The 27,849-nt window shown below is 43.1% G+C and overlaps 1 protein-coding gene across 2 annotated transcripts; it reads right to left on the bottom strand.

The window, feature by feature from the left end:
• Positions 1–177: 177 nt before the first annotated feature.
• GRTP1 (growth hormone regulated TBC protein 1) lies at positions 178–27,523 on the bottom strand. 2 transcript variants are annotated; one of them, XM_010728447.3, is made up of 8 exons: positions 27,429–27,523; positions 26,838–27,001; positions 20,964–21,122; positions 16,327–16,451; positions 14,591–14,687; positions 2,946–3,118; positions 2,646–2,831; positions 178–667 (listed from the first exon to the last, which is right to left on the bottom strand). In XM_010728447.3, the coding sequence occupies exons 1-8, from the start codon at positions 27,506–27,508 to the stop codon at positions 578–580; spliced, it is 1,074 nt and encodes a 357-aa protein (XP_010726749.1). In that variant the 5' UTR covers positions 27,509–27,523; the 3' UTR covers positions 178–577. The 2 variants fall into 2 exon arrangements, with proteins under 2 accessions (XP_010726749.1, XP_003203254.2); XM_003203206.4 differs by having other exon boundaries at positions 26,850–27,001.
• Between the last annotated feature and the right edge of the window lie 326 nt (positions 27,524–27,849).

Here is a 27,849-nt window from a genome sequence, read left to right as displayed (position 1 = left end):
TAGAATAAAGTAGCAGCATGGAACAAAGTAGTACAGTGTCTATTTACAGCTTCCCCTACGCAGAGTGAGAAATGTTACTTATTCCACATTTGAGTCAAATCTCTTGTGCCCTTGCAGCTTTTGAGCCAGAAAACCTTAAATGAGTATACAAAACACCAGGGAAAAAAAAAAAGGTTCTGACAAATTAAATTAGATTTATTTTGTACAAATGGTAAGAGGTGTCATAGTTAATACAATACGAAGGATATGTAATTCTATACACCTGTTTCAACATTACAAAACGCCCTGAAAAGACAAGGACAGTGACTTCAGGAGGAGTGTCCTTACACTGATCATATTCTACTCTGAAAACACTTGAATTCTTAAAAAATAATAATGACAAATTCACCAGTTGCAGTAGTTCCAGTTATCAAGTCTGACATACAGTACAAAGCATTAAAAACACTTACGTGGAAGGCAGGAAAAAAATTGGTCAAGTGTCAGTTAACTCATGGAAAGCTTAAAGTGTGCTTTAGTCAGTGCAAAAAGAGGAATGTGTTCATTTCTGGAGTCTGAGCGCCTGGTTCCTGCTGCTGAGCTATCCCTGAGAAAGCACCTTCTCTCTGCACGTCTCTCGGAGTTTGTCAATTGTTGCCATGGACAGACTGCCAGGTTCTGTGAATATTTTCTGGGGGCAAAAATGAAAAAATCCTGTTAAAATGGTCTTTAGCCAACGTGCAGGAATTCTCACAAAATTCTGCGTGAGATGTGCGAGACCTCTGCTTTGGTGGTAGCCGTGATGTGAAATTGCTTACTGCTGTTTGGCCTCCTCAAAACAGAAGAATCTTTACCTCCTCCTGTGTAAAGACATGCTGGAGCACTCGCTCTGAGCTGCTGCTTTACAAGTTATGCAAAAGCAATGGTACAAAGGCTAGTTTGAATGTAAGCCTCCAGTTAAACTTCTTTTAGAAGGTAGTTGTGGCATTGGATGCTTTGCATAGTCACAGACACAGTGTCCTGAGTTGGAAGGGATCCACACAGATCATCTGGTCCAACTCCTGGCTCCACAAAGAACCACTCCAAAATTAAAACATCTCTGGACTCAGAACATATGAAGCCATCCTGGGTAATTCATTTTTCAATACAACAGTCTGTTGCCAACAGAAAAATGCAGTGTTACTCATACTGTGCTACCTTTGTCCTGTTCTAGTAGGCTTTTTTGGGTAGCAGTGTACACAGATGTAAGAATTTGAGACAATTTAAATGCTATCAAAAACTTCTATAATTGCTCTTGTTATTGCTTGTGGTTTTTGGGATCTCAAGAGGAATACATTTTTCACTACTTGATTTAAAACCTCTGACTGAACAGAATGTGATGCAAGCTGCAAGTTTATGGGCTTAAGTCTACAGCTGAGGTGTATGGGCTCTCACTTCTCTGTGCTTATACTGTCAGCTCTGAAGATGAGGTTATAAACGTACCAGTTCTGAACAGCATCTGATAACAAAGGCTGCATAGCTTTAAATTGAAAACATGAGCTTGTTCAAGAGGGAAATGTAAAATACCCACTGTCATCACCACCTCCTCTACTACTGTCTGTACTTCTGCAAAGAATGAAACCAAAGCACGTGCTTCAGTGGCACACAGGAACCTGAGCTATGCTGGTTATCTGCCTGCCATGAAAGCCCGCTCCTGACATTCACCACTCCATCTAAACACTGCTGGAAAATAAGCAACCCTAATACTTTCGTTCAGTGTAACTGCAAGCAAAAAAGTGGTGGCTTTTCTAAAGGCAGCCACTGTAAAATGCAATGGCATTAAAGGGAGGGGCAGGAAAAGACAAAGATGTCCTTCAGGAACCGGTGTTTGCATCAGCCTCTGAGCTGGTATTCTCATGATGGTTAACATTTAACAAACCTTTTACTCTAGACTTTTATGGAAGGGAAAACCCTCCAGCCATCTTCCTTTTAAATTAAGCTACCCCTGTGATTTGCCTTTCCCCTCAGCTCTCTAATTAAAAGACTCATAAGCACTCATAGTTAAATTTAGCTTCCTTGTCTGTAAGTGAAAATGAAATCTACCACAGACGTGCCAGAGCCGTGCATGGAGCTCTGAAAGGGGCACCAAACTTCAGGGGCGAAAAGCCATCTCCTGCTTTGTGCTCTATGCACTGCAGTAAAAGCAGTGGCAGAGCTGACTGAGTAGGTGGTGGCAGACCTGCTCCTGTTGTCCTTACATTTCAGTCTTCTGAGTTAAGCTCTGAATCTTCTATACACACCTGGCATTCACTCCGTTCATAACTTAGAAGAATAGTTCTTAGTCTGCAGGCTGCCATAAGGCTCTGGTAATAATTAAGGCTTTCAGACTGGAGGTTAAGAGCTGGGTGCTGCCTTTTTGTTCTGACAGTGCTTTAGATCCTTCTACTACAAAGATTTATCCATGCACACTTAGAGTTCACTTGTGTCTGTCCTACACCCATCTCCTGCAATTCACCTGAGGAAAACCACAGGAACGGACAATCCACAGTTCACCAAAATTCTGTTCTTGTCAAGAGCCCTTCTTAACCTCACCTGGTAAGAAGGATGGGAAGATATGTACCTTTTTGAATGCAGAAAACATCTCTAAGTCAGTCCCATTCATTCCTAACTAAAGGTTGTGGAGAATTTACCTGCATGAATGTGTGACACTCCGTTACAAACGTTCCTTTGGTGATCTGCTTAAATTTGTCACAAATGTCAGGGAAATTCGTGGCTTCCAAAATAAAAGCTTGATGTTGCTTAATTAATGTTAAGGCCACGCGGAAGATGATCTTTGACCCTTCATAGAACAAACAATCCCATATTCGGAGCACAGTCTGCAGGAAAGGGGAGAATTCAGATTACAGCTCGTACGACATTACTGCTAACGTGCTACAAAGGAAACAATAAGCACAAATGTACATTGAGACAAATAGAATGTCAGCAATTACCTCTACTGGAAGGATGTCAATGAACAAGCAGATGAACCAGCGTGACACCACAAGGGTCCACATGACTCCATGTCTTTCCATCAGCTCGGCCACAGCTGGAACTTTCATCTTCACCAGCTCTCCCAGGACTTCCTGGTCGGTTTTCAGGCCCAGCATTGCAGGACTGTAATAATCTTGTAGAGAAGAAGCCATTTTTTAGTAGGCAGAAGAAATTATTTTCCACAGAACTGAGGAGAATGCCCACATACAGCTGAACATACAAAGGCACGTTCAACCCATGTGTCCCAAGATCCAGTAAATTAATCCACGCAGTGAAGATGCCTGCATTGTGGTCGTACAGCTCTTCTCTTAGCCAAAGATCATCTCTGTACATGAAACAACATTTGTGCCTACCAAATCGTCTCCTATTACGTTTATCAGAGCTCAGGTGGCCCAGCAGAGGACAAGAGTCACATGGGTTGCCCAAGGAACCCGCACGCTGAGGTGTCCACCAACACACTGAAGCTTGAAAGGGCGGCTTCTACCTCATGAAGCAAACCTGGAAGGTGCCCTCGTTCTGTGCTGACTGCCTCGGTATGAGCCGGGAGAACTAAGTGGTACTGCACTGTCCCAGCTGCAGAACATCCACTGCGGTTCTCAGGGCACAAAGCAGCATTACACTCAACCCTCAGGAACTGGAGCTCCACTGTCTGTCTGCGACCCTTACTTTCTTTGTTCTCACTGAGGAATGACGAGCAAATTCTGTCCACAAACAGGAGCCACTGCCTCGGGATACTCTGCTTTACTCGCCTGTCTCTGACATGCTCCACAAAGCAACGAGGAAGTACACTGAAAACAAACACAGAGCTACACCCTGAGCTCACAGCCAACACCAGAACTCTCTGCACACACGTTAGTGCTGTGTGCATTTGTGAACTGGAGCACAGGAAGAGTAATGTTAACTCGTGAAGTAAGTGTTGCTTGAAATGCTGCTTTCATGCAAGAAAAAAGCAAGGAATCCAACTTGAGACAAAAGAACAAGCCTGCTGCTCTTTGCTCCCTTTCTTGCTCCACTCATACATCTGCAAACCATTCATTTTTGGTGTTCCTGAGACACAGGAGCACAAACTTCTTCACATCGCCACCAGTGAGTGTCCTTGGGAGGAACAAGAACCCCGTGCCATCACCTGATACCCCGAAATCAACAGCAGCTGCTATTTTAATAGTGCAGCAGAGCAAATGCCAGCATCGCAGTGAGAATGCAATTGGACACCACGCTGCGCTCCAGGAGCTGCCCAGCAAAAAACTCACAGCCAGAGACCGTGCATCCATCGCCCCTTGAATGAGCAGAGCCACAAGCAGCTGAGAAGCCTCAGCATAAACTCCAGTTGTACTCAGGTTTGTTAGATGGAGGCCAGGCAGCTGGGCTGCATGCAGCGCTCAGCTGGGATACTGCTGCCAGATCACAGCAGGGAGAAGTCACGTGCAAGGGGCAGCATCCAAGATGGCTTTCTATGCATGCACTTACTGTATATTAATTAGAGCTACCAGGGATATTAATTATAATATATATCGTTCTCTATATCATGGTATGTGTATTTGTGCCTCCGAAATGACCCCTCAACAAAGCTCTGCAGTTCTGGCTCTCCTCTTCCATCGCTAACGCTGCTCTGTGTGCCTCCTTGTCCTGATCTTCTGAAACTGGCTGCTCTGCCCAGTCTCTCCCAGGCCAAAATGCCCTTATTTATAAACAAGCCTACACAGAGCCCATCTGCACAAGGATGCTGTGCAGCAAATGATTTCCACTCACCTGCCACCCAAATACCCCAGCTTTATATCCTTTTGCGTTGTGCCACAAACGATTTGAAATTTCTCAGTCTGCATTACCCAGACACAATTAACATATTCATTAGTATCCCCTCTCTGGGGAACACTGCACAGTTTATGACCTGGAACGGACCTAAGCCAGCATCTGCTCCCAATCTGCCACTCACTAATAAATAAGTAACCAGCAAGCATAGGTCAATAGTGCTACCCATTGATCTGGCTGCTTTGCAGGAGTGTCCTCAGATGAGAGGTGATCTCCTGAGAAAACACAGTGTCAGATCACTTCCTTTTGCTTTTGCATTGAAAAATGGAAGTGATTTAGGCAATCACGTGCTACATTTCTTTTCATGTACCAGAAGGCAACAAACAAAATACTGTACTAGAAATTATTCCTCTAATTTATTATTCGTTACTAAGTTCCAGAAACTCATCTGGATGAAAACCAACTTTCCCAATATGAATCACAGAATATCCTGAGTTGGAAGGGATCCTTAAGGATCGTCAACTCATAGAATGGCTTAAGGCTGGAGGGGACCTCAAAGACCATCCAGTTCAGGTTTGCCACTTCCAAGCTCTTTGGCAAGCCACCCATAGGCTTCCCTTGCTTTCTCCACATATTCTTCACCTGCTCTGCATCCCTGGGGCAGCACACAGCGAGTGGCACCTCTCTGCATCCCGCTCCAGATACGGCTGCCTGCCAGCGTCCCCCAGCAGTAATGAGATTTACAGGAAATAAGGATTTGTGAGGACTGCACGTCCTTGTGAGGTGTTACAGCTAGATTAAGCGGTTCCAAAAATAAAAGTTTAAGATGCAGTACTCTTCTAGCCTCGAATTACCTCCCCGAGTCAGAGCTGCAGAAGTTATAAAAGAATCCTTCGAGTCTGTCGTGCATATGTCAGGTTAAATATAAACACTCCTGCAAGAAGCAGCCTAGGAATTATTCTTAGTATTGCAGAAATACCCAAGGCACGACCTGAGCCCTGCTGCACGTCTTCCAGCATTTCTAACTATTATTTCAAGAGCCTACGTAACCCAGCCTGGGACAAACCGAGTGATTTGTATTTATAAGTGTATTTGTAATTTTCATGGGAGACAAAGAGGAAAAAGATCTACCCCTACCATTTTAGAAGACGAAGTTCTTTGCAAAGTGACCTCTGCAGTACAATAATCTGCAGCTCCTCAGTCTGCCCACTGATCCCATCAGCAGGTAAAGGAGCTGAAGAATTGCAGTGTGCTGTGCAGCCACCACACCTACACATCTAAAGCTGCACTCTCTCCTTTGTAAAGTTTTCTCTCTCCAACCAAAACCGGTTCATTTTCACACCATTCTGCAGCACTCTTACATGGCTCCTTGCTGCAAGAGCAGTGGGTTTGTAGCCAGACTTCCCTCAAGGCCTGAGCAGAAAAGCAGAGCAGGCTTTGGGCAAGAGCAGGCTGTCAAGTGCAATTGGCTGGCTTCATGAAGAGGATTCACTTCTACATTTCCAATCGCAACAGAATCAAGTTCTATTGCATGCTTTCGTGGAAAAAGAAAAACCAAACCTTTCCAGCATTCTTTCACTGTTTGCTCCCCATTGGCGACTCTCGACCTGCTTTGGCCAGAAAGGCAGGGCAGTGCTCTGCTCTTCTGTACCACCATGGGATAGTTCAAAAAGGTGAGACAGGTCTTGTAGGAATCTGTTTTGCGAGTCTCTGAGTAAAAAGAGCTGAACAACACATGTTTGGAAGGAAATCAGAAAATCACAACAGGAAAAGGAGGAAAACCACAAGTACTGCCAACTCTTTTTGCACTATCGGGTCGAAGTGACCCCCTGCAGATGTCCTGGCCACAGTGATATCCTGCAGATACGTGCTTTAGTGGCAAGTTGAACTCTTACACTTATGTCATGTTAAAAACAAGATTCCCATCCTCCAAGGGAAGGTGAGCAAAACCCCCAAACAGGCTCAAGCCATCTTTTTTTAATTCACTGGGTCAAAGCAAACAAGAACTTCTGTTCTGGAGTTCTGAACTGCAGCAGCAGCAGCCATCCACTCACCCCTGAGGAGCAGCTCCAAAACAAACACAAATATAAGCAAGTCCAATTCTTTTTGGATGGCTACTACCTTAAAATAGGGAGAATACAGGCAGTGTATAGATGTTTACCGGCTGTGATACTGGGGTTACGCAACAGTTTTACGTTATGCTGCTTTGAGATATTATTTAACACCTTTTCAGCAAGCACAAACAGGCAGTGTTTCATTTTTCCTGCATAATCCCATCTGTCCATATTTTTCTCTTGCCTCTAATCCCAAATTTGGGAAATGAATGCCGGGGGGGCAGAAAGAACCGTCTGGTTTCTTATTTGCTTTTCATGCAGCACAATGGGATTCCGAGCAGATGTGGCAGCTACCGTTTAGAAACAGAAGAGAGATGCTCTTAAAAATAGGCTGCAGAAAGAAAAGCAAAGATGATATTGTTCCTGACTTTACAGTGGACAGAAATGAAATACGAAGGAGCAAGGACTCTGTATGCAATCTCAGAGAAACAGAGCGAAGTTGGCAGCGTGTTAGAAAGCAAAAACACAGTTCAGCCATTCCAGTTACAAGGAATGAAACAGGCTGGGTTTGGTTTTAATAGTAACTCACTGTTACATGTTTGATGCAGCTGTACATCATTAGAAACCAATCTAGATTAAAGACGTAGCTATCAAAGCACTCACACACAGAGTGCACATAACAGAACAAAACGCTGTTGGTCAGTTCTCCTCTCTGACACAGGGTTTGGATTTTGAGTGATCCTGTGTGGAGCCAGGAGCTGCACTCAATGATCCTTGTGGGTCCTTTCTAACTCAGGATGTTCTGTAATTATGATTCTATGAAATTTCTTCCATTGGAAAGAAATTCATGACTGAACACAGCAGATCACCATGACTGCTTGCTCTGCCTATAGAAGAAGCAAACACTTACAGCTGTATCGCGAGTCTTACAGGACTGGCAAGCACTGTTGAACAAGGATTCTGGATTTCTGGCTAATTCCTATATGGGATTAGAAAGAGGAACTACTTTATCAGTTCACTGCACTGACAAGATTATTCTTAACCTCTCAGCATAAAACACACACTTGTATTATCTCGCACTTAAAAATAACCTCACAAAGTTACATTTTCTTCATCTCCTTACAACAATGCTAAGAGTCACAGCGGGAACTCCCTAGTAAATCACTTAAAAGACTTGGACAGATGCAGGAGGCTTAACTAGAAAGCTGAGCAGACACACACAGTTCTGGCCTGGTATTTAGAAAGAATCCACACATCCAACCCTTCAGCTTGAAGAGAAAGGGAACAAAATCCAAGGTCCTCTTACTTGAGGTCCTCTTCTGATGGAGCCCAGGATATCATTTGCTTTCCGAGCTGCAAGAGCACACTGCTGGCTCATATTAAGTTTTTCATCTATCAAGACCCCCAGGTCCTTCTCTACAGGGCTGCTTTCAAGGACTGCTCCTTCCAGTCTGTATGGATGCCTGGGATTCCTGCGGCCCATGTGCAAAACCTTGCACTTTGCCGTGTTGAACCTCATCAGGTTCAGCCAGGCCCACCTTTCAAGCCTGTCAAGGTCCCTCTGAATGGCATCCCTTCCTTCCACCGTGTCAACCGCACCACTCAGCTTGGTGTCATCAGCAAACTTGCTGAGAGTGCACTCGATTCCGTCATCGATGTCACTGATAAAGATGTCAAAGAGCACTGGTCCAAAGACACACTCCTGGGGGACGCTGCTCATTACCGGCCTCCTCCTGGACATAGAGCCATTGATAACCACCCTCTGTCTGCAGCATTTTAACCAATTTCTTATCCAGTGAGTGGTCCACCCCTCAAATCCATATCCCTCCAGTTTGGAGATAAGGATGTGGTGGGGGGACCACGTCAAAAGCCTTGCTCAAGTCCAGGTAATTGACACCGGTCACCTTCCCTTTGTCCACCGATGCTGTCACTCCACCAATCTTGAAGCAAACTATGAAAGGCACAAGTGAAAGAAGCAGCACATCCCTCTACTAGCCATAAACTGAGAAGTAGGTAAAGCATTCAAATCTTCTGCACATAAAACATGAAATAACCACACATCTCTGAAAAAACAGATGCCACTTCTATACATTCAGGTGGACAAAAGCCACTATGGGCATTGCTCACAATTTCCTTCCTATAATTCCTTTACTTCCAAAGCACATACCCCTCCACAAACACATTCTTTATGTCATTACCTATCTTCTAGGTACATCATACTATGTTTTGAAATAATGTCAAAGCTTGCTGTAGTCAACCAATTTAAAAACAAAACAAAGGCATTCCAATATCTTAAGTTACAAATAAATCCACAATAAGCAGGTTTTAGCTCAGGAAAAGCCCAAGTAATCCTTGGATATATTCACTACTGGAGGAGAGAGTATATCACTTCACTCCGTATGTGACATTAACCCAACCAACATCAGAAACCTGCATCTAGGTTCGATATTCACATTTAATGCAGAAAGTTGACTTGAAGGCACACGAAAGAAAGGGTTATCAGCTCTACTTACAGAAAAGGAGCTCTGTAAGGAACTTCTGTTTGTAGTTTTTATCCAAGGAATAAAAAGCAACCTTGACTACTTCACAAACACCCCAGATCTATGGGCTTTTCAACATAGTAAAATGAAGTCTTAAAAGAAGCATGAGCTGCAACCATTTGGATGTGGTGCCCAGGGAATATGATTTAGCAGGGGGTTGTTAATTAGAGTAGTATGGTTAGATTGCAGTTAGACTCAATGATCTTTAAGGTCTTTTCCAACCCGAGCAATTCTATGATTCTATGATTTAAGCTCTGCTCCCACAGCGTAAGTACAACCATGCTGAGGAATACAATGTTCTTCAACATTTTTAAATGTGTTGGGTCTTTTTGTTGTGCACAGCCAAAGTTTAGCATGTTCCCACACAAAAGCAAGATTGAGAACATGAATACTTTGTCACACACAAGAAACCTGTGGCTTAGGCAAAACTGCAGCATTCCTACCCAGCTACCTAAAGCACACATACTGAACAATGAGCTTGCTCTTTTACTGATGAGTCTTGCAATTTGCAAGGGATGTTTCAAAGAAGTATTATTATTCCAAAGTAAAAGTATACTTATCATTTGAATGAAGAATAGCCCCAGTTCCTTGTTTCCTGCTGTCTCCCATCGCCCTCTTGCCTAGCAGTTCAGATTCGTAAGTAATAAGCATTTCAGGCTTATCAAGGTTTCTAAATATACGCACACGATGACCCCAACATTCCACTTTCAGCTTATCAGGACACGGCATGCTTAACTTCTAATGTTCAGAGATGAATCCTTTCATTGTGCAGCTGACTAGCAGCAGACTGTGTCCAAGTCTCATATTTTCAAACTCCTGACAACTCAGCCTCTCTCCTTGGGGCAGATGTGATGTACCTAAGAGCTGCACATGAGTATCGCTTCATGCATGATCAGAGGAATGCTGTGTGGGTGTGTGAGGACTTTGCCAGCACGTAGCCCTGCAGCTGGGTGCTACCAGTAGAGCAGATGAGGAAACAGCCCAGAAGCAATGCTATAAAAAGGATTACTTATCAAAAACGACTTTGCAAACATGATGTCATGCACGCTGTGCGCAGCTTCACAAGCTCTCCACACCAAAGGCACATGCTTGCAGTGCTCAAGCACTCTCTGTGAAAGGACATGTTTTTCAGTATGTGACAGTCTCCTGCTAAGCTGCAAATTCAGCTCAGCATTACTACACTCAGGTCCCACAGTGCCTTTTACCTGCACAGCTGACTAAATTCTCCATGTGGAACCAAGTTCCACTTTCCCTTGGAGAAGCAGATCTTCAAAGACATGGCTGTCTTGCCAGCTCTGCATTCTGAAGTTCTACAGCAATCCCTCTGGGTATTCATTCAGTCACCAGAAGGAAACAAATGCACGCTTACTTGCAACTAAAAGAAAAACAAGCAGCCTACATAGAAATACTTTATAGACAGTAGAGCATTCTGTATTCCTTAAGTGGCTCCTTCCTTAAAACCTGAAGTCTGTATGACAAGACTCCAAAGAACGTCATAACATTGATCAGAAGAAAGATGAGGATATGCAAAAGCTGGATGAGCAACTACGTTCTGTTACTCAGTTGAAATACTCTCATCTCTTGCATTATGCAACAATACCTGCAAACCTACGGTTGATACAACTGCAAACCGGAAACGTGTCAGATATCACTTATCCAAACACACAGATGTTTGCCTTAACCAGCAGTGGCTAAGCTGCACACCAGAGCAGTATCTTGCCTTGCACCTTTTGTCCTTGCAGATAATGCCCGTTAATGTGGTCTGCCAGTCCTGTGACCATGTCATCATTCAAAACTCTGTTCTTACTTGAAGTTACTTATAAACAACCAGCAACGCACCAGTTAAAGAAACCAACCATTTTAAAAAGCACCAGGCTGAAGGAAGGTTGTTACACTGACCCTTGGGGAGTACTTGCAGGCTAAACCTAAATGAAGAACTTTATTAACAGTGTTGGGGAAAGAGAAAGAGGTGGTGTTTGTTACTGTTACTAAGCTGAGAGATGTCTCATGTCAGGGCACACAAAAAAATGTGTTCTACATATATTAAGTTCTGATATCTGCATATAATATATGTATAGCAGAGTGTATAATTGCCACATTTTTCCCTGTTAAATTCCCAATTCATTCACAAATATGTAAAACATGACTACTATGCTCCTTAAATTACCTACCAAGGTACCACATTCGATAGTTACTTCCTACCCGCTGCTCTCTAAAGTAATCCAGCCTCCCCAATATTTCTCCAACAGAACAAAAAAGTGTGTCAGCAAGCACAGCTGTACTGAACAGAAGTTGCAGACACATGCACTCTTGATTTGAACTGAATCCTTACTGGTTCCTCTGGGCCACACTGTCTGCTCCAGCATCTTCTGACTGAACCTGGGAATAAAGAGATCTTGGGAATACCTAAAACTTCAGTTAAACTCAATTCAATTAAATTCAATTCTCCCATACTATGGGGTGGAGATATAGTTCTAATCTCTCCAAAGCCCTCGCTGAGCAGCTGGCAGACACAACAGGCTGCCAGGAAGTGGGACTGCCTTCAGCAAAAGAATGACTCTCTCTGGCTTCATTCAGCTGTACCAGCCGATGTGTGTCACACACCCAGCTCCAGTCCTGCTAAACTTTTGCTGGGTCAGAAGGTTTTTGAGGGGTGTAATAAGGTAATTCAGCCATAAAACCTCTACTTAAATTGCCCCGTTGCCAAGCTGTCCCCTTCTGCCAGGGCAGAGGAGCTGCACTTCCATCACACTCTATGGCAGATACATCCCTCATCTTAAAGACCAGTAACAAGCAGGAAGGTGAGCCCTTGTTTCAGGAATATGATCTGTGGCTGGTTGGCTTCACCTTCTGGCCAAAAATCCTGCCAGTAGCCAGGTACCACTGTGGATGTTGAGCGCAATTAAATGTGTGTGGGCAGGGGCAAGGAAGCATTCAATTTAACACTGCAGAGGGCAGAGATTTCCAAACTGTCCTAAATATCCACCAATTTAATCAGCAGTGACAGGACATAAGCAGAAATGAGCACATGACCTGGAAGTATACCTCTTGCAGTGAAAGGGGAAAGCATAGACTGTAATGCGAACTGACCCACAGAAGAGAAATGAAACAAAGAGAAAAGATTGGCTCATCAACCTGTTGGCATCTAACAAAACTGACTCTTCCCTCTAAAAACCTGGAGAATGTACAGTATTTCTCTTCTTCCCCAACAAGTAATTATATGGCTTTAAACTGAAATGCACTGTACCCGGCACTACTAACACAAGGGAGGTGCTCACCTGAGAAAGTTTCCTCATAGACATAGTCTGTCTCTCTCTCTCACATATACAATAATATATCATTGAAATTATGCAGCTGTCTTAACTCACCATGCTATGAATTTTATCAGATATACAAGCTATATAAAAGCTTCACCCTGCTAACTTGGGCTCTTACTGAGTCAGCCAAGGGGGAAGAAGCACCTCAAGCTCTCTCAAAGGTGACTGTGAAGAAGAGAAGGCCTGCCCAGCATAACCATTCTGAGCAGATATCCCTTTCCCCATTTACAGTTGAGAGCCTCTGCACTGGATGTCTGGAGAAGAGGAGGCTCAGGGAAACCTTATTGCTCTCCTGAAGGGAGGTTGTGGTGAGGTTGGAATCACCCTCTTCTCCCATGTAACTAGCAATAGGACTAAAGGGAATGGTCTCAAGTTGTGCCAGGGGAGGACCTTGTCCCCCCCAGGAATATCAATGGCAGATGACCCACTGACAGGTCACATGGCAGAGGGCAGCTTTCATCTCCTACCTGTTGGCACAGCTTACAGTTCTCAAGGCTGATTTCTTTAGGCTATTTTTACAGCTTGAAAGTAAACCTTGGGGCTGTAAAATCTCAAATGTTTGCAAACTGATTCACAAGTCAAAGAGCTCCTCACCTGCCTCTAATCCAGCAATTTGCAAATGAAGTCCAACCATTCTGCCTATGTTTAAAGAAAAACTCAGCTCCTATATGGTGTATTCAGTGCAAAAGGTATTTTCTTACAGTTGGTCAAAAGATTTTAAAAACTCTCACAGCTTTCTTTCCCAGAGTCTCTCTCTTCTGTTCAGAAGGGAGCAAAAATGAAAAAAAAAAAAAAAAGAAGCTTTTAAAAAAATCTTAAACCAAACCAGAGAAATATGGTATCAGTCTTGATGCCTCTGACCAGCATTTAGCTGACGCCGTCATACTGTACTCGGCCTCCAACCACCTGGGAAAAACATCTGTTCAAAAGCAAAACTGGGCCAACAGTGAATTTCAAAGCTTCCTTATAGAAAAACAAGTTTCTCAACATGGCTTTACATTGAGGGTGTAGCTGCAGTCATTCCCATGCACTGCTCGTGGGAATTCCTGACAAACCATTCTTCCTCTAGAACTAAATTCCTAGAACGTATGTTCCCAAATATATTTTCTAAGAGTATAACACATAACTGTGCCCGATGTCTGCTTATGGTTTTAAGCTAGTCCACACACATGGTGAGATTCAGCTTATACACAAGGCAAAATTCAGCAAGTAAGCTCCTGCTGCAAAGCCAGGCATCCAGGCAAGAGAATGTAGGGAGCTGCTGAGCTGACCATTCGCAAACGCCACCTGTACCTTACGGTGTGCTGTACTGCCCTCAAGGCTCTACTGACCAGCCTGGCTAGATCCTGTAATTGTTTATAAGAGCTGTGATAAGAAAGTCACATGCACACACAGACAGGGTGACGTTTGTTTGCCTTGCTGTGCAATACTGCTGCATGGACAGTGCCCAAGGCACGCCTGCTCAGAGGTCTCCTGCCTAGCAGAAACCCACACCACCTTGCAGCTACATCTGAAGAAAGGTCATGCTGCCTCCTGCCAAATCACTGGGAATCACTGCTGCAGGCTTAGCACTCAAGCTGTGTGCATCACCCATCTTCGTGCTCTGCAATCACTGCTTCATCTGTGCCTCAGCTCATATTCCTGCAAACAAATCCCAGACACTATCCAAGTCCTGTTCCCCAGCATCACACTGGCATAGGAAGACACCTACCAAATAGGTATAAGCAGGGAGTGAGAAATAACAAAACCAAGGCTAAAATCTGACTGCAGAGCACACAAGTTTGGCCTGTGTGTTGTCTTTGCCTTGTTTCCAGGTCCCCAAAATGTCTTCAGTCCACATCAGCCAATTTAACATCTAAAATCTTGAAAAATGGACTAAAATGCAAAGATCAAAGAAAAGCCAGGCTTTGGTATACAAAGATAACTGTGTAAGCTCTTAGCATACCAGGCAATATTCTTCCAATAAGGGCATCTAGCAACCAAAAGGACTCCTCTTCATTCTTTGTAATAAGAATCAGGTATCCGGCTATGAAATTCATGCCCTGAAAGAAAGAGAAGAATTTTAAGATGCAGACATTTACCTTAAGAGTTTCTAAGTCATTTCTTTTGATTAAGGGCTAATTTACTGCCATTCTACACAGCTGGAACATTAGGTGAAGTCTAGTAATAAAGGGCACTGGTTGAATAAGCTGTTAAATCTCTATGGTGATGGCTACCAAGAATTACTTTAAAAAGCTCAGAGAGAGAAAATTGAAAGAAAAAACTTAGTAGCGTATGATGTATTTCCAATTTTCCCTTAAAAAAATGATAATCCCAAAGCCCTGTCCCAGTGTAGTCAATGAGTGTTCTGGCCAGAACCAAAACATGGCTGAGTGGATGTGCAACACAACCATAACACACCTGCAGGTGGACCACAAATCTGCAGTAGAACATTTGAGCCAAAGAATCCCGAGTAAAAAGTTGGAACTTCGGTACCTTTAATGAGCTGTTGCTCATATCCACCATAACACTGCTATAGTACTACTAATTTACTTTCTTTCTATTCCTCAGCTTTAAGTTGTCTCAAGTATGTCTGTTCTACTGCAAACAAGACAATGCTTATAACAATACAGAAAGTAAACTAGCATGACAATTTACAAAAGATGTCCCTGAGGTGCAAGCTCCCCTGGAAGTCTTCCTAGGCTAGCAGAAAATTACATTATCTTTAAATATTTACAGGCTATGAAAGCCAGTGCTGGCTACATTGCCTTCTTCAGTTTCACCCCTTTATTCATCTTTCTCCCTGCTCTCTCCCATTCTAAGCTCAGCTTCTGCAGCATTGCCAGGGGCTCCAGGCAGCAGCGTTGTCCCGGCTCTGAGGAGGATGACAGCCACCAAGAAGCCAGAAGCTTGTATGGAAATCAAGATCTCATTTCTTCAATTCACCTTCCTACTACAGAAGGCCTTGTAGCATTCCCAGAACATGGAAATATTAGGACACTGCACCTTACCCAATGGCTCATTTTCAAGCTTTGAGTCACTGCAGCTCAGACAGACCTTGCACGGCCTTACACGGTGCTTGGCCTCCTAGCCAGGACATCAACTATTCGTTTCTAGGCTGATAGCTTAGTAATTGCATCCATCTATGGTGACAAGAGGCTGCTTGGCATTTAGCACTGCACACACAGAAAACTCCTCTGAAGTGTAAATTTGCAGGGCTCTGAACTTCACTGATTGTACCAGGGCAGGCAGTGCCATGCCCCTGTCTCAGCAAATACCAGAAATGCACTGGCACTATGAAAATGCCCCCCCAAAAGAGTCTTCAGAGGGCAAAAACTGCAAAATTCTACTTATTTATGTCATGCCTCAGAAAACAGTTGCTGACATTTGGTTTAGGTTCTGTTTGCGAAGCAGACTCTTTACAGTTCTATATCTTCTGTTGTTCCCATAAAATTAAACATTTTAATAAATATGCAATACTGAGAGCAATAAAATTGAAAAATCATGCATTTTTTATTGCCACGTTTCAAACAATCTCTGTGTACAGCTGGTTAGCATACATGAGGTTTAGGTTTGCATTTCTGTCTTCAGTGCAGAAGGGGAAGAGAACAGAGGACTTTATAAGTGAACTTCAAACAAATTTTCTTCCCACTTGCTACCTATACTGGGAGGAGACACCAAAAAAAAATAGTGCTCACATACCTGACAATATCCTACTGCTTTATTGTGATGTCCATATGCCACCAACACATTGTAGAGTGTATGCTGCAAGCAGGGATCAGCTGTTTTACGGAATTTTACATTATCTGGAAATGTTCTGTTCATGTCTAGACAGAAGGGGAAAAAAGACCAAAATTAAGAGCTGTTCTTTCCTTTCCCTTCCAGAGAAACTTTTGCAGCTTTCCTGAAGTACAATCAAAACCTCATTAAACCGTGGTTTCGGTGGATGAATTTTAACAAGGAGCAGCTTTACCCCTATTTTGGCTAAAAGGCCATCTGCATTTGCAGATAATCTATTCCTAGAAAGACTAATCTTATTAGGGTACAGAAATCAATTCCAGGAGGACTACAGGAATTCTGCAGAATGGATTCTCTCATGGTCTGACTGCAAAGGCTAAATGAGAGCAAACCACTCAGGTCAATAAAAACAATTTTATTGAGCCAAATAGCATGAAATGAGCTGCAGCTCTGGGAAAGCATATTCCATAACAAACCAAACGATCGGTTGACTTATCACCCAGGGGGCTTCCACCAAACATTCCCAAACCATTAAAAAAATAAACAAATAAAAGACCTATTCTTGCAACTGATCACTTTCACTAGAAATCACAGTTTCTTTGTAGTTTGGTTTGGTTTTGATTGTTTGGGGTTTTTTTTTATGATTTTTTTTTTTCCCCCCTAGGACGTGACCATTAGACAGCCTGTTCCTTCCTTTGTGCAAGATCACTGAGAAGGAGACTATGCACATCTCACACGCTTAGCTCAATGCTGAACCAAGGACTGTGCAATTACTGACATTACAAAACACTCATTTCTTCCAGATCAAACACGAATCTTTACAAAGGACAAGAAAAAAAAGCGTGCAGGTTTGAGCCAGTCACCCCAACACTCGTTAGTGTTTGGAAAGAAACAGGCAGAGTTAAGTTTTAGCCAGCTTCACCCTATAGAGAGGTGAGCAAAGGTTACTCAGTCCACTGCGCATCTGATCTGGAGAAGCACAAGTTGGGGAGGAAAATTCTATTTAAAAGCAACGTTACTTTGAAGATTTTCAAAACCTGAGACATTAATAAAATAACAGTTATGTTGGTTATATTTAACAACACCATAAAAGTGAGATACAGTAAGCAAAAAAACAGTGTGAACAGTACTGCACAGATGTTTGTGTTGTATGAGTTATCAGATCTTATCAGCTGTTTCTGTATAAAGGACAAAGTCTATCACAGCCTTGACACGAACTGGAGCTGCAAGCAACTGAAAGCAGGGAGTTCCTCAAAGTCTTGTTTAGTCTCATGGAAATCAAAAGCGTTGAGAAGTCATCACACAAATCACCATTTTTTTTTTTCTTTTAAAAGTCAATAAATCATTTACAGAAATGGGGGGGTTAGGAAATATTTCACCTCCCATGTACTTGCAAGAAAAGCACAAGGAAAAAGATAATTTTAAAAGGACTTGAGCAGCAGCCAGGCAGTTATAGGATAACTATGTTTGTTTTGTTTCCTCTTGGTAGGAAGAGCAGCATTGTATTTGCATAATCAGACTAATTTGTTGTTTATTCAAGTATATGCTGGACTTAACAGAAAAGATGAAAGCTGACATTTCAGCTATGGCTCTTCCCAACAGCTGTGCAGAGTATGGATTAAGAAGGAGTAGGAAAAGTCCAAAGAGAACAGAGCCTGGCCAAACTGAAGTCATCTTCAATTTCATAACCTGGGGAAGGTCTGTAGACAATCAGTTTCTATTTGCTTTCTGATCCCAGAGCGTGTTTTCTTTGTAAATAGAGCATGAATTGCACAAACTCCATTCCCTCTCATCTCCAAAAGAACTGGAGAAAGGCAACAAGGACTGCAGGTAAGGTACTCTGAGGAAGCATCACTACACACTTTTCCCCTCCAGCTCTTCCTTCAGCTATCTTGGCAGACAGACAAGATGAGGAAGCCATTTGAGCATGATCTGTTAGAGCTTCTCTCACAAAGAGCCCAAAGAGCTAACGCTGTTGCCTCCTAAATACCCTCAATTTAGTGAGCGCTCCCAATCCTCACTGACAAGTCAACTCCCTTCAGAGAAACTTATTTATGGTTTGAGAGTAAAATGTCCACAGATGTCTGCAGTGAAAAGTCACTGGAGTGAAAAATCACTTTTCTGAACCTGTTACAAATTATTCCACAGGCACCATCTGATCCACACAGCCAGGTTTTCACACCAGAGGTCACAAGGTGTCATACAGGCCGAGGGGACTGTGAGTTTCTCACCGATACAGCTCCTCTTCACTAAGAGTACAAATGTGGCTGCTAGCTGTGTGTGTACATGAGTGGACTTGCACATGCTATGGACTTACCTGCAATTCAATGGCCTGGTTTAGAATTGGAATATTTTCCAATGGCACTCACTGTAAGCAAGCCACCTTAACTTACAGCCAGACCTCTTTGTAATCAGCACATAGCCTTTGCATCAGGAGGACGGCCACATTTTATCATACCAACATCACTTGTCCTACAAGATTTACTATAATAGGGCATGAACAACAAAGCTCAGTAGGAATGCATTCCCTTCTAAATATGTACGAACGCTGAACTATGAAAATTTCCATCAGAACTTAGAGACAGGCATTACTTAAGCTCTTCAGTTTAAGATGTCTTCTCTTTCTTGTACTTCTCCTGTTCCAACAGCAAGTGTCATAAAGGAAAAGCAGCAATAAAGCTCATCAATTAGGAATCAGCAAGTTGAAGAGGGGAAACAGTCAAAAGCCAGTTTAAGATTAATTACTATTAGTAATCAGATTTTTCTTCAAAACTAGACCATTTCTCTGTACAACTCTGCATCTGTGCTATGCTGGGGGCCCCAGGCCTGGACACAGTACTCTGGATGAGGCTTTACAAAGGCAGAGCAGAAGGAAACAATCACCTCCCTCTCCCTGACAGCCACTCTTCTTTTAATGTAGCCCAGGACCCCACTGGCCTTCTGGGCTGCAAGAGCACGCTGCTGGCTCATGTCTTGCTTTTCATCTATCATGACTCCAAAGTCTTTGTCAGCAGGGCTGCTCTCTAGGAGTTCGTTTCCCAGTCCATATTCGTAACTAGGAACACCCCAACCCAAGTGCAACACCCTGCACTTGGCCTTATTGAACCTCATTAGGTTCTCATGAGCCTGCTTTTCAAGCTTGTCCAGGTCCCTCTGGCAACTTAATTGATGGCGATTTAATTACATCCCACTGAAGACATTTCCAGACTGCAAGTAAATTCCAAATGCAAATGAAAATTGTTTGGAGCTTCTGGGCACACAAAAGGAACAGGAAACATTGGCTTTTACACATTTTACAAACAATTTGAAGGAAAGTCTACGGTTGGCTGTGCCCTCCCAACCCTCCTCCTGAAATAAGAGGAAAACATGGTTGTTCTTCCCTTGCTTCTAAACCTCAGCATTGAGCTGTCCTATTACTTTACAGCTAGACTTCAAGACTGCCTGAAAATTTTGGGAACAGCAAACATGAGAATTGAATGGAAGAACAACTGCACACCTTAATTTAGTTTTTTCTTACAAAGAGCCACTCTGAGGGAAAACCAATGTAGGTAAAATGTAGGTACTGAATGTCTGGCAACAATTTACATGGAAATAGTCCCCAACTAAAGCCCACAGTAATAAAATTTATACAGTCAAGAAGATTACTGAGTTAAACATAAAATTTCCATTTACTTTTAATACTTCTCTCCTTTAGCCCTCATACATTCACACTGCTGTTTCATTTCTAAAGGAAAATTATCACTCTGAAGTTCTTTTTTTTTCCTCCCTCTTCAAATAAAGCCCTCCAACCCATTTTTCCTATATCCCATTCCCTCACTTGAGCAGCAGCCAGGCAGTTAAAAGATAACTGAGAAAAGAAATTCCTTCATCTCTCTCTTGCAGCAAATACACTTGACTGAATACATTTTGCTCCTTCTCCTGGCCCTTAGCAAGGCTGGCTAAAGAAACTCAATGTTGTAGTTTCCTCTGTATTCACAAAATACAGAGTTCTGCTGTTTCTAGCTCTGAGCAGGATATGAACCAGAAGATTTCTGGCTACTCTGCATTTGCAGGAACATGAAAGATGATGTTCCAAAATGCCTTACTAAGGTGTGTAGTCCCAAAAGCTTGCGGTGCTGCTGTGGAGGGGGAACTTGGCATAAAACAATAAAAGTTGCAATGCTTATCTAATTCCAAATAAAAATCAATAAAGCCTCAACATTAACTACCTGGCTTTTTCAAGATGGAAAAAGGCAACAGCAACCTCTTCTGCCATTCTCATGAAATATCCTCATCACTGTGCTTGCTGCTCTTCCAGGTCCTTTGGGGAAGGAAGTAACAGACCAAGGCAGGTCTCACAGTAACTCATCATTCACCTAGGAGATGACATAATACCTTCTAGTTTGTTCTCTGTTCCTTCCCAAGTAATTTCTAATCTTCCTTACTGTTTTTGACCACATGATAATCCTGGGAAGAACTGTACTGTTAAAGAGCTTATGGCTAATCCAATTTTCATGTTAGTTCACCACTACTACCAAAACCTAAGTTTTCCATCACATACTTGATCTCCTACATTTGAAGGGCACAGCACAGCAGATAAACAAAGGTTTTGTTATCAGGACCTGTTTTGATTGCTTCAACCAGCTTGTCATTTTTCTCTCCTTCAAGCAGTCTCTGGTAGTATCCAGGGTTTTGCTCCATGTTGGTTTGAGCCCCACTCACGATCATCCAGATCAATGCACGGTGTTCATTGGGAATGCCTTTCCTGATATATCTCTTCACTGCAAAACAAAATGATTTTTTTTAGTTTATTTATTTTTAAAATATTTCCACTTACACTTTTCTTTCGGAATGACCAAAAGAAAGTTTATAAGTCAAAGGAAAACTCTTGACTAAAGATTATTATGCTTTCAAACCTACACTATCAACTAGAACAAACATTTTCTTCTCAGCTACACAGTATGTTTTAGACTCACTCCTAAGTTCTTGCCACTTAGACTCCCTACACTGATCTTCAGGCCCAGCCCTCTGTCCCCCATAACGATTTTGAATCTTTCCCAGCTTTCTGGATGGAGATATAAACAGCAATCTTTGTCCTTCTTCATTCAGGGAAGCACAATCTTTGATCTCTCCCTAACATCTTCCAACATGATACCACTGGTTGTTTGGTTACGCTCTAGCACAAATGGCTATGTTAATATAATGCTGGGATTTCAGCTTAGTACCTAAGTGCTGAAACCATAGCAGACAAAGATACACATGAAACAGGGTGCTACTGTCTAAGCTTTAGAAGTGATAAAAATGTGAGTGAGCAGCAGGTTTTTCTTCCCAGAATAACTGGGGAAGTCTTTTCAAATCTAAAACAGCTTTATCACCTGCATCGTACCATTCTTTTTGTTTGTTTGTTTTTTAATTCAAGATGATGATTCAGTATGAACATCCAGGATGCAAGATTGCAGGAAGAGACATCAGACTATTAACAACCAAAACAGCTTCCTTGTGGGAGAATGAAAGACATTAACACAGAGCCAATGCTGGTAATTAATTCATAATCCTATACCTCATGATCCAAAAAGATAGCCAAGCACTTGAGGTCCTCTAGCTTTTTCCAGGGAGAAGAAACTGACAAAGGCATCAGATATTTCTTACTAAAAGAATGGGACTTGAATGAGAATGAGGAATTCTCTGTTGTTTTACACAATAGCATCACCTAGCCTCCTTATATCCAGTCACACAGATCTGTAACTCAAGATAAACAATACCTGAATTAAAGGCAACTGGCCTTAAAAACAGCAGAGTGAAAGAAGAGTTTACAAGAACTCAGCCAGTGACTTTCTATATGCATTCACCTTATTTTAGCCCATTATCTTCCAGAACTCCACACTGCTTTCTCAGTGTCAATGGAGAGATCCACACATCTTTAATGGACATTCCAGCCACCTAAAATCTGGTACCTTCAGAGAAATGTTCCTGCCCTTCACGTTTGCAATAAACACTCGGCCTTCAAGCTGCAGTTTTTGTTTAGTGATCCCATGAGTGTTTATGGGTATGTGGGTATATATGGGTATAGGTAATAGTCTCTCCTGTTCCAGCTATAATGTAACTAACCACAGCCTTCTACTAGACGGACTGGAAATAATTCTGAAGTTTCCATGTTTAATAATCCCCACTTCATCTTTTTTACAACATTTTGATCTCAGATGCTCAATAAATCCTATAGGCACAGCAAATGCAGGAATGCATCTGAGGAACCCCATTTTAGTCAGTGAAATGTCCAGATGAGCTTGCAAATGCTCCTAAGAAGCTAAGTGACTGGGCAAATTACTGGGTTATCTTATTGTAACACAAATTTAGACAGTACTTTTTCTGTAACAGCTATCAATTCTGAAAGGAGAGCCAGCATCCACATCCAACAACACGACACGTTAAATTCAGAGTTGTGGGGATGAGCCTTTGACCTTGGCACAAGGGGAAAGCAGCCCTGCAGCACCACATACACTCATTATCCCTCAGTGTCATCATCCACATGACAATAGGTGGCCAGAGGCTCATATCAGCCCAGGCAATTGCCTATCCCAGCTTCCCCACTTCGTGAAGGGTGGAAAAGCCCACCAGGAAAATGATAATTCTTGACCTTTGTGTCACAAAATAAAGTTGTATTTACCTTTTTTTCTTCCCCTTTACACTGCTTTGCTCTGCATCACAGACAGACTGAGCCTGCAAATCCTCCAAGCATAGCTGATGAGTACATTACGGGGCTATCTCACTGTAACACAAATTCAGATAGTATATTTTTCTGGAACAGCTATCCATTCTAGAAGCAGAGCTAGCATCCACCTCCAAAAACATTGCACATTAATTCATAGAAGTGGAGATGAGTCTTTGACCTTAGCACAAGGAGAAAGCATAGCCGGATGCTTTTCAAAAAGGCCCCAGGAGAACTTAAAATAACGAGATGGGTTCACAGATAAATCTTCTGGGCCTGAATGGGAAAATGGTAAATCAAATTATGCAGGAATACCAGCTAAAAACAAAAATTATCCTGCTGATAATATTACAAGAGTGTACAAAGCATCTGCATGTTACAGTTACGATTCAATGTTGAGGAAACTAACTTAGACCCTAGAGAAAAATTCCACAGCAGAGCTGAAAACAACTTACCAAGAAGGAATTGAAAGTTTTGCTTTATGAACATATTGCAAAAGAAACAAAACAGATCTGTGCTGTAAGCATTCAAGTTGCTGTCAAACATACAAACTGACTTTCTAAGATGCTCCTTCCTTCCTCCAAGTCCTGCACAGGAACAGAAGTGCTCCTGTTACAATCACTGTTTTGTACCATCCCTTTCACTTTTCACTGTTTTACCAACCTCCAAGACCAGAAAGGCAGCTTTTGTTACTGGCCAGCTTTGATCAATGCACTCATAAGAGAATGCAGACAGTTCTCTCGCACAGTGTATTTTGTCAGAGTTCAGCTCCTTTGGGTGATTATGTCTGATAGTTTGGTTGTCTTTTGGTCCCAGAAAGATAGAAGTCAAATGGATGGAAGCAAAAATTAAGTGGACCTCAGCAATGAAGGAGATCAAAATAGTTGTTAAGGGACCAAATAACACCTAGAAATGTGCATGTGTAGAGAAGTCACTGTAGCTAGCAAGGGCAGAAAGCAAAACAGAACACCACCAAACAATATGAAGGAAGAGACTGGAGAATGAGCAAAGGGAGCTATCAGCCAAAATACCCATGGCCCGCCCTGCCAGAAGGCTGTGATCCAGAACAACAGGATACACTCCTTAATTATCCTTGTTAAAACGTAGTCTAATTACTTTTATTTACAGTAGAACAGAAGCACGTACATACATACCACACAGGGCATGACAGCAGCACGTGAACACACGGCATTTCCAAACTGGAAAATTAGCACAAGTCATCACTTCTTCCTGTTCACCCAAAGCACCCTGCTCAGAGGAATTCTAAGCTTCTCTGTGGGTAAAGAGAAATGGGTGTGGAGCCACAGAGCTGTCTCACTCATGGCTAGCCATAGCAGGATGCCTTTTAAAACAGCCCCAGGAAAACTCCAAGTGAGGATATGGGTTTGCAGATACATCTTTTGGGTTTGTGGGGGAGAAAGCACTTCTCAGTTATCTGGAGTACTGCATCCAGGCCTGGGACCCCAGTACATGGAGTCTTGAACATGGAGCTCTGAGAGTGGGTCCAGAGGACGGCCACTAAGATGGTCATAGGAGAGCTGGAGCACCCCTCCTATGAGGAAAGGTTGAGGGAACTGGGCTTGTTTAGCCTGGAAAAAAGAAGGCTTCAGGGTGACCTGACTGTGGCCTCCCAGTATGTGAAGGGATCATATAAACAGGAGGCAGAATGGCTGTTTACAAGGGTGGATAGTGATAGAAAAAGGGGGAATGGTTTTAAACTGAGACAGGGGAGGTTTAGGTTGGATATTAGGAGGAAGTTTTTCCACACAGATGGTGATGACACACTGGAACAGGTTGCCCAAGGAGGTTGTGGATGCCCCATCCCTGGAGGCATTCAAGGCCAGCCTAGATGTGGCTCTGGGCAGCCTGGTCTGGTGGTTGATGACCCTGCATATAGCAGGGGATTGAAACTAGATGATCATTGTGGTCCTTTTCAACCCAGGCCATTCTATGATTCTATGATTCCTGCTTATGGCTAACTTCTGCAGGAAGTTGATCAGAATCAGCTCCCGAGCAAAGCCTCAGAGCAAGGACCCTCATTCTGGAGGAGTGAAACTCAACGAGAGTACAGAGACCTCCTGCTCTCTGGGTTCCCTCAGGGTCCTCCTCCAGGGCAGGGCACACACCAAAGCCACTACTTACATGATTCTCTGTGCATCTGCCACAGACCTTAATACCGGTATCAGAGGGGAAGTATTTAAATCAGTAATGGTACAGGTTAATCTGCTGCTATTCTCCCTCAAGGTATCAGCTGAAGATAACAAGGGAGGTTTTTTTTAACAGCTTTAAATTTACACTGAGACCACATTTCCCCAACACTGTTTATTCCAGTTGTTCTCCTTATAGTTATAGCACAGTTGACAAACTGAAGTACCTTTTGCTAAAATTAATAATGTCAAAGATGACACACCAGCACAAAGGGGCTTGCTACCATCAATGTTGCCTGCATCCCCTCAGGGGATTTAATACATCCCATTTCTCACATACTGCTGCAGACCTTTTGAAAATACAATACAGTAGCCTGTTACTGAAGGCTGACACAACATTAATGATTATTAACGGTTATTAGTGGAGGGGCAGCATGACTACTGCTACTGAAGCCTAATGGACAAGCTAAGAGAATTAGTCAAAGTTTCAGCTCTAAAACAATGCCAAAGGCATTCACAGTGCTATCTCACAAGAGTGTGACAAGGCTGGAAGGACAGGCTATGTGAGAGGAGACAGATGTGACCAACTCACAGATATTACTGAAGGTTGCACCTGTCACGGTTCACACATTTTAAGAAAACAAGAAAACAATTTTTCCACAATCTTCACTAACTAAGAATACTGCGTAGTTACCATTATATTAAAATTTAACACTCTAAGTAAAAGCTTCTTTATATTTGCAAGAAAAATAAGAGAGTAGTAGTTACTTTCAGGTAACCGGGCACTGGAACAGGCTGCCCAGGGCAGTGGGCACAGCCCCGAGCTGCTGGAGTTCAAGGAGCATTTGGACAGCACTCTGAGGCACAGGGTTTGAATGTTGGGTGGTCCTGTGTGGAATCAGAAGCTGGATTCTGTGATCCTTGTGGGTTTCTTCCTACTTGGGAAATTCTATGACTCAATGATTTAGCACCTATAGCTTAAGCCTACATTTTATGGCGATCCTCAGCCTCAAAACTGACATCACTCCATACACTGCTCCACTTAAGATGTCTAACTTGTTATCACTTCATTATTGGTGCCAAGGGAAGAAAAAAAAAAAAAGAAAAAAAAACAACAACCAGAATTAGCACTCAGACTGTACCTGAGGCAGAGCTTTGAACATTCAACTGTATTTGTCCTTATTCCTTCACCCTGTAAAGCGTTTAGCTCCAGTTCTCTGGACACATCCTTTGAGCAGCAAGGTAAATGTTGTTTTACAAAAGGAACAGTTTGAAAATTTCAGCAACCTAAAGGCTGTCAGCAACTGCTCTCTTGGCAGAGCCCTCACACCCTCATCCTGGGGCTCGCAGACTCTACAGCACTGCACATCTTTTCAAAGCACGCCATGCAACAAACAGCTGCACACCAGCATCTGGAAGTTCCCGTGCTGTAATCTCTGGGTTACAGATCTAGTAAGATATTGTAATGTTTGCCAAAGAAGGATTACTCCTTTGTAACCTTTAAATCAAACCAATGATCTCCCTAACAGCAGCGTATTCATTTACGTATCATTACTGTTTATAGTAAGAAAACAGTATACAACATTCAGAAGCCCAAACCAATGCAATTTATACAGGTTCCAACATAATGCACTATTACCTACAGGTAACCACACCTTTTAAACTCTTCTGTACGCTGTTTTTCCCCTTCAGGAGCTTGGACCATTTTATTGCTCTTCTGGTGAGCACCACGAGGTATCTGGAAAAGAATGCTTCGTAGGACGCGTAATCAAAGTCGTCTGGCCTCTCAAACCCATACGGATCAACCCTGCAAAATAAAGCATTCTTGCACAACCATTCCTACATACCTACAGTTGGGAAAAAAAAATAATAATAATAAAAAGCTATAATGCTTCAGATAGCTTCCAGCTGCTATTTTCAAAAGCAGCCAAAAAATCTCTCAACCCAACAAAACCCTGCTTTACACACATTGTTAAACGCCTTTGATATGTGATGTGGAATGTACGTAAGCGAAGTGAAACGCTCACTGCTCAGCCAGTTTTACAGATTTCACTCCTTCAAGGAATTTTTAAGAGCAAAGGATCCGTTCTGTGCAAAACTGACCCAGATGACTGCACAGAACCCTATCTCAGGCTAATGGGAGTCCCAGAGCCACCCCAACCTGGCTGAGTTTCAGCTGGATGCATTTCGGGAAGGCAGGCCGGTGGCACCTTCCCTCCCACACCACTTCACACCTGCTGGTGCTCACAGAACGACGAATTTGTCCCCCCGGTGGCACCTGCACAGCGCTAGGTACACGCGAGCACACGGGCATGCAGCGGAGCGAAACGCTGCATCAACAGCCCTCGGACCTCCCGCGGAGGACAAGGGGAAGCCCAAAGCAGGGGACGGCTGTGGGACTCCCGCCCGCCCGCACCTGCCACGGGTGCCGCCCCGCCTCACACCTGCGCTGCGGGCGGGGGGGCCATGCCGCTCCCTCTGGCCCTGGTCGCGATGCCAGCGGGGAAAGGGCTATTTTAAGTCCGATAAAGTCCCCGCCGAGAGCCGGGCGCCGCCGCTCCGGCACCCGACTCGCCTCCTCCCTCGGATCGGCAAAAAGTTGTCCAAATGGTGTTCCCCAGGGCTGACCGAGCCCCCCGCCCTACCTGTACGCCC

The sequence above is a fragment of the Meleagris gallopavo genome, chromosome 1 (genome assembly GCF_000146605.3).
Source record: "Meleagris gallopavo isolate NT-WF06-2002-E0010 breed Aviagen turkey brand Nicholas breeding stock chromosome 1, Turkey_5.1, whole genome shotgun sequence".
Taxonomy (NCBI): Eukaryota; Metazoa; Chordata; class Aves; order Galliformes; family Phasianidae; genus Meleagris; species Meleagris gallopavo.
The sequence above is the reverse complement of the archived record's forward strand: the minus strand, read 5'-3'. Positions and strand labels throughout refer to the sequence as shown.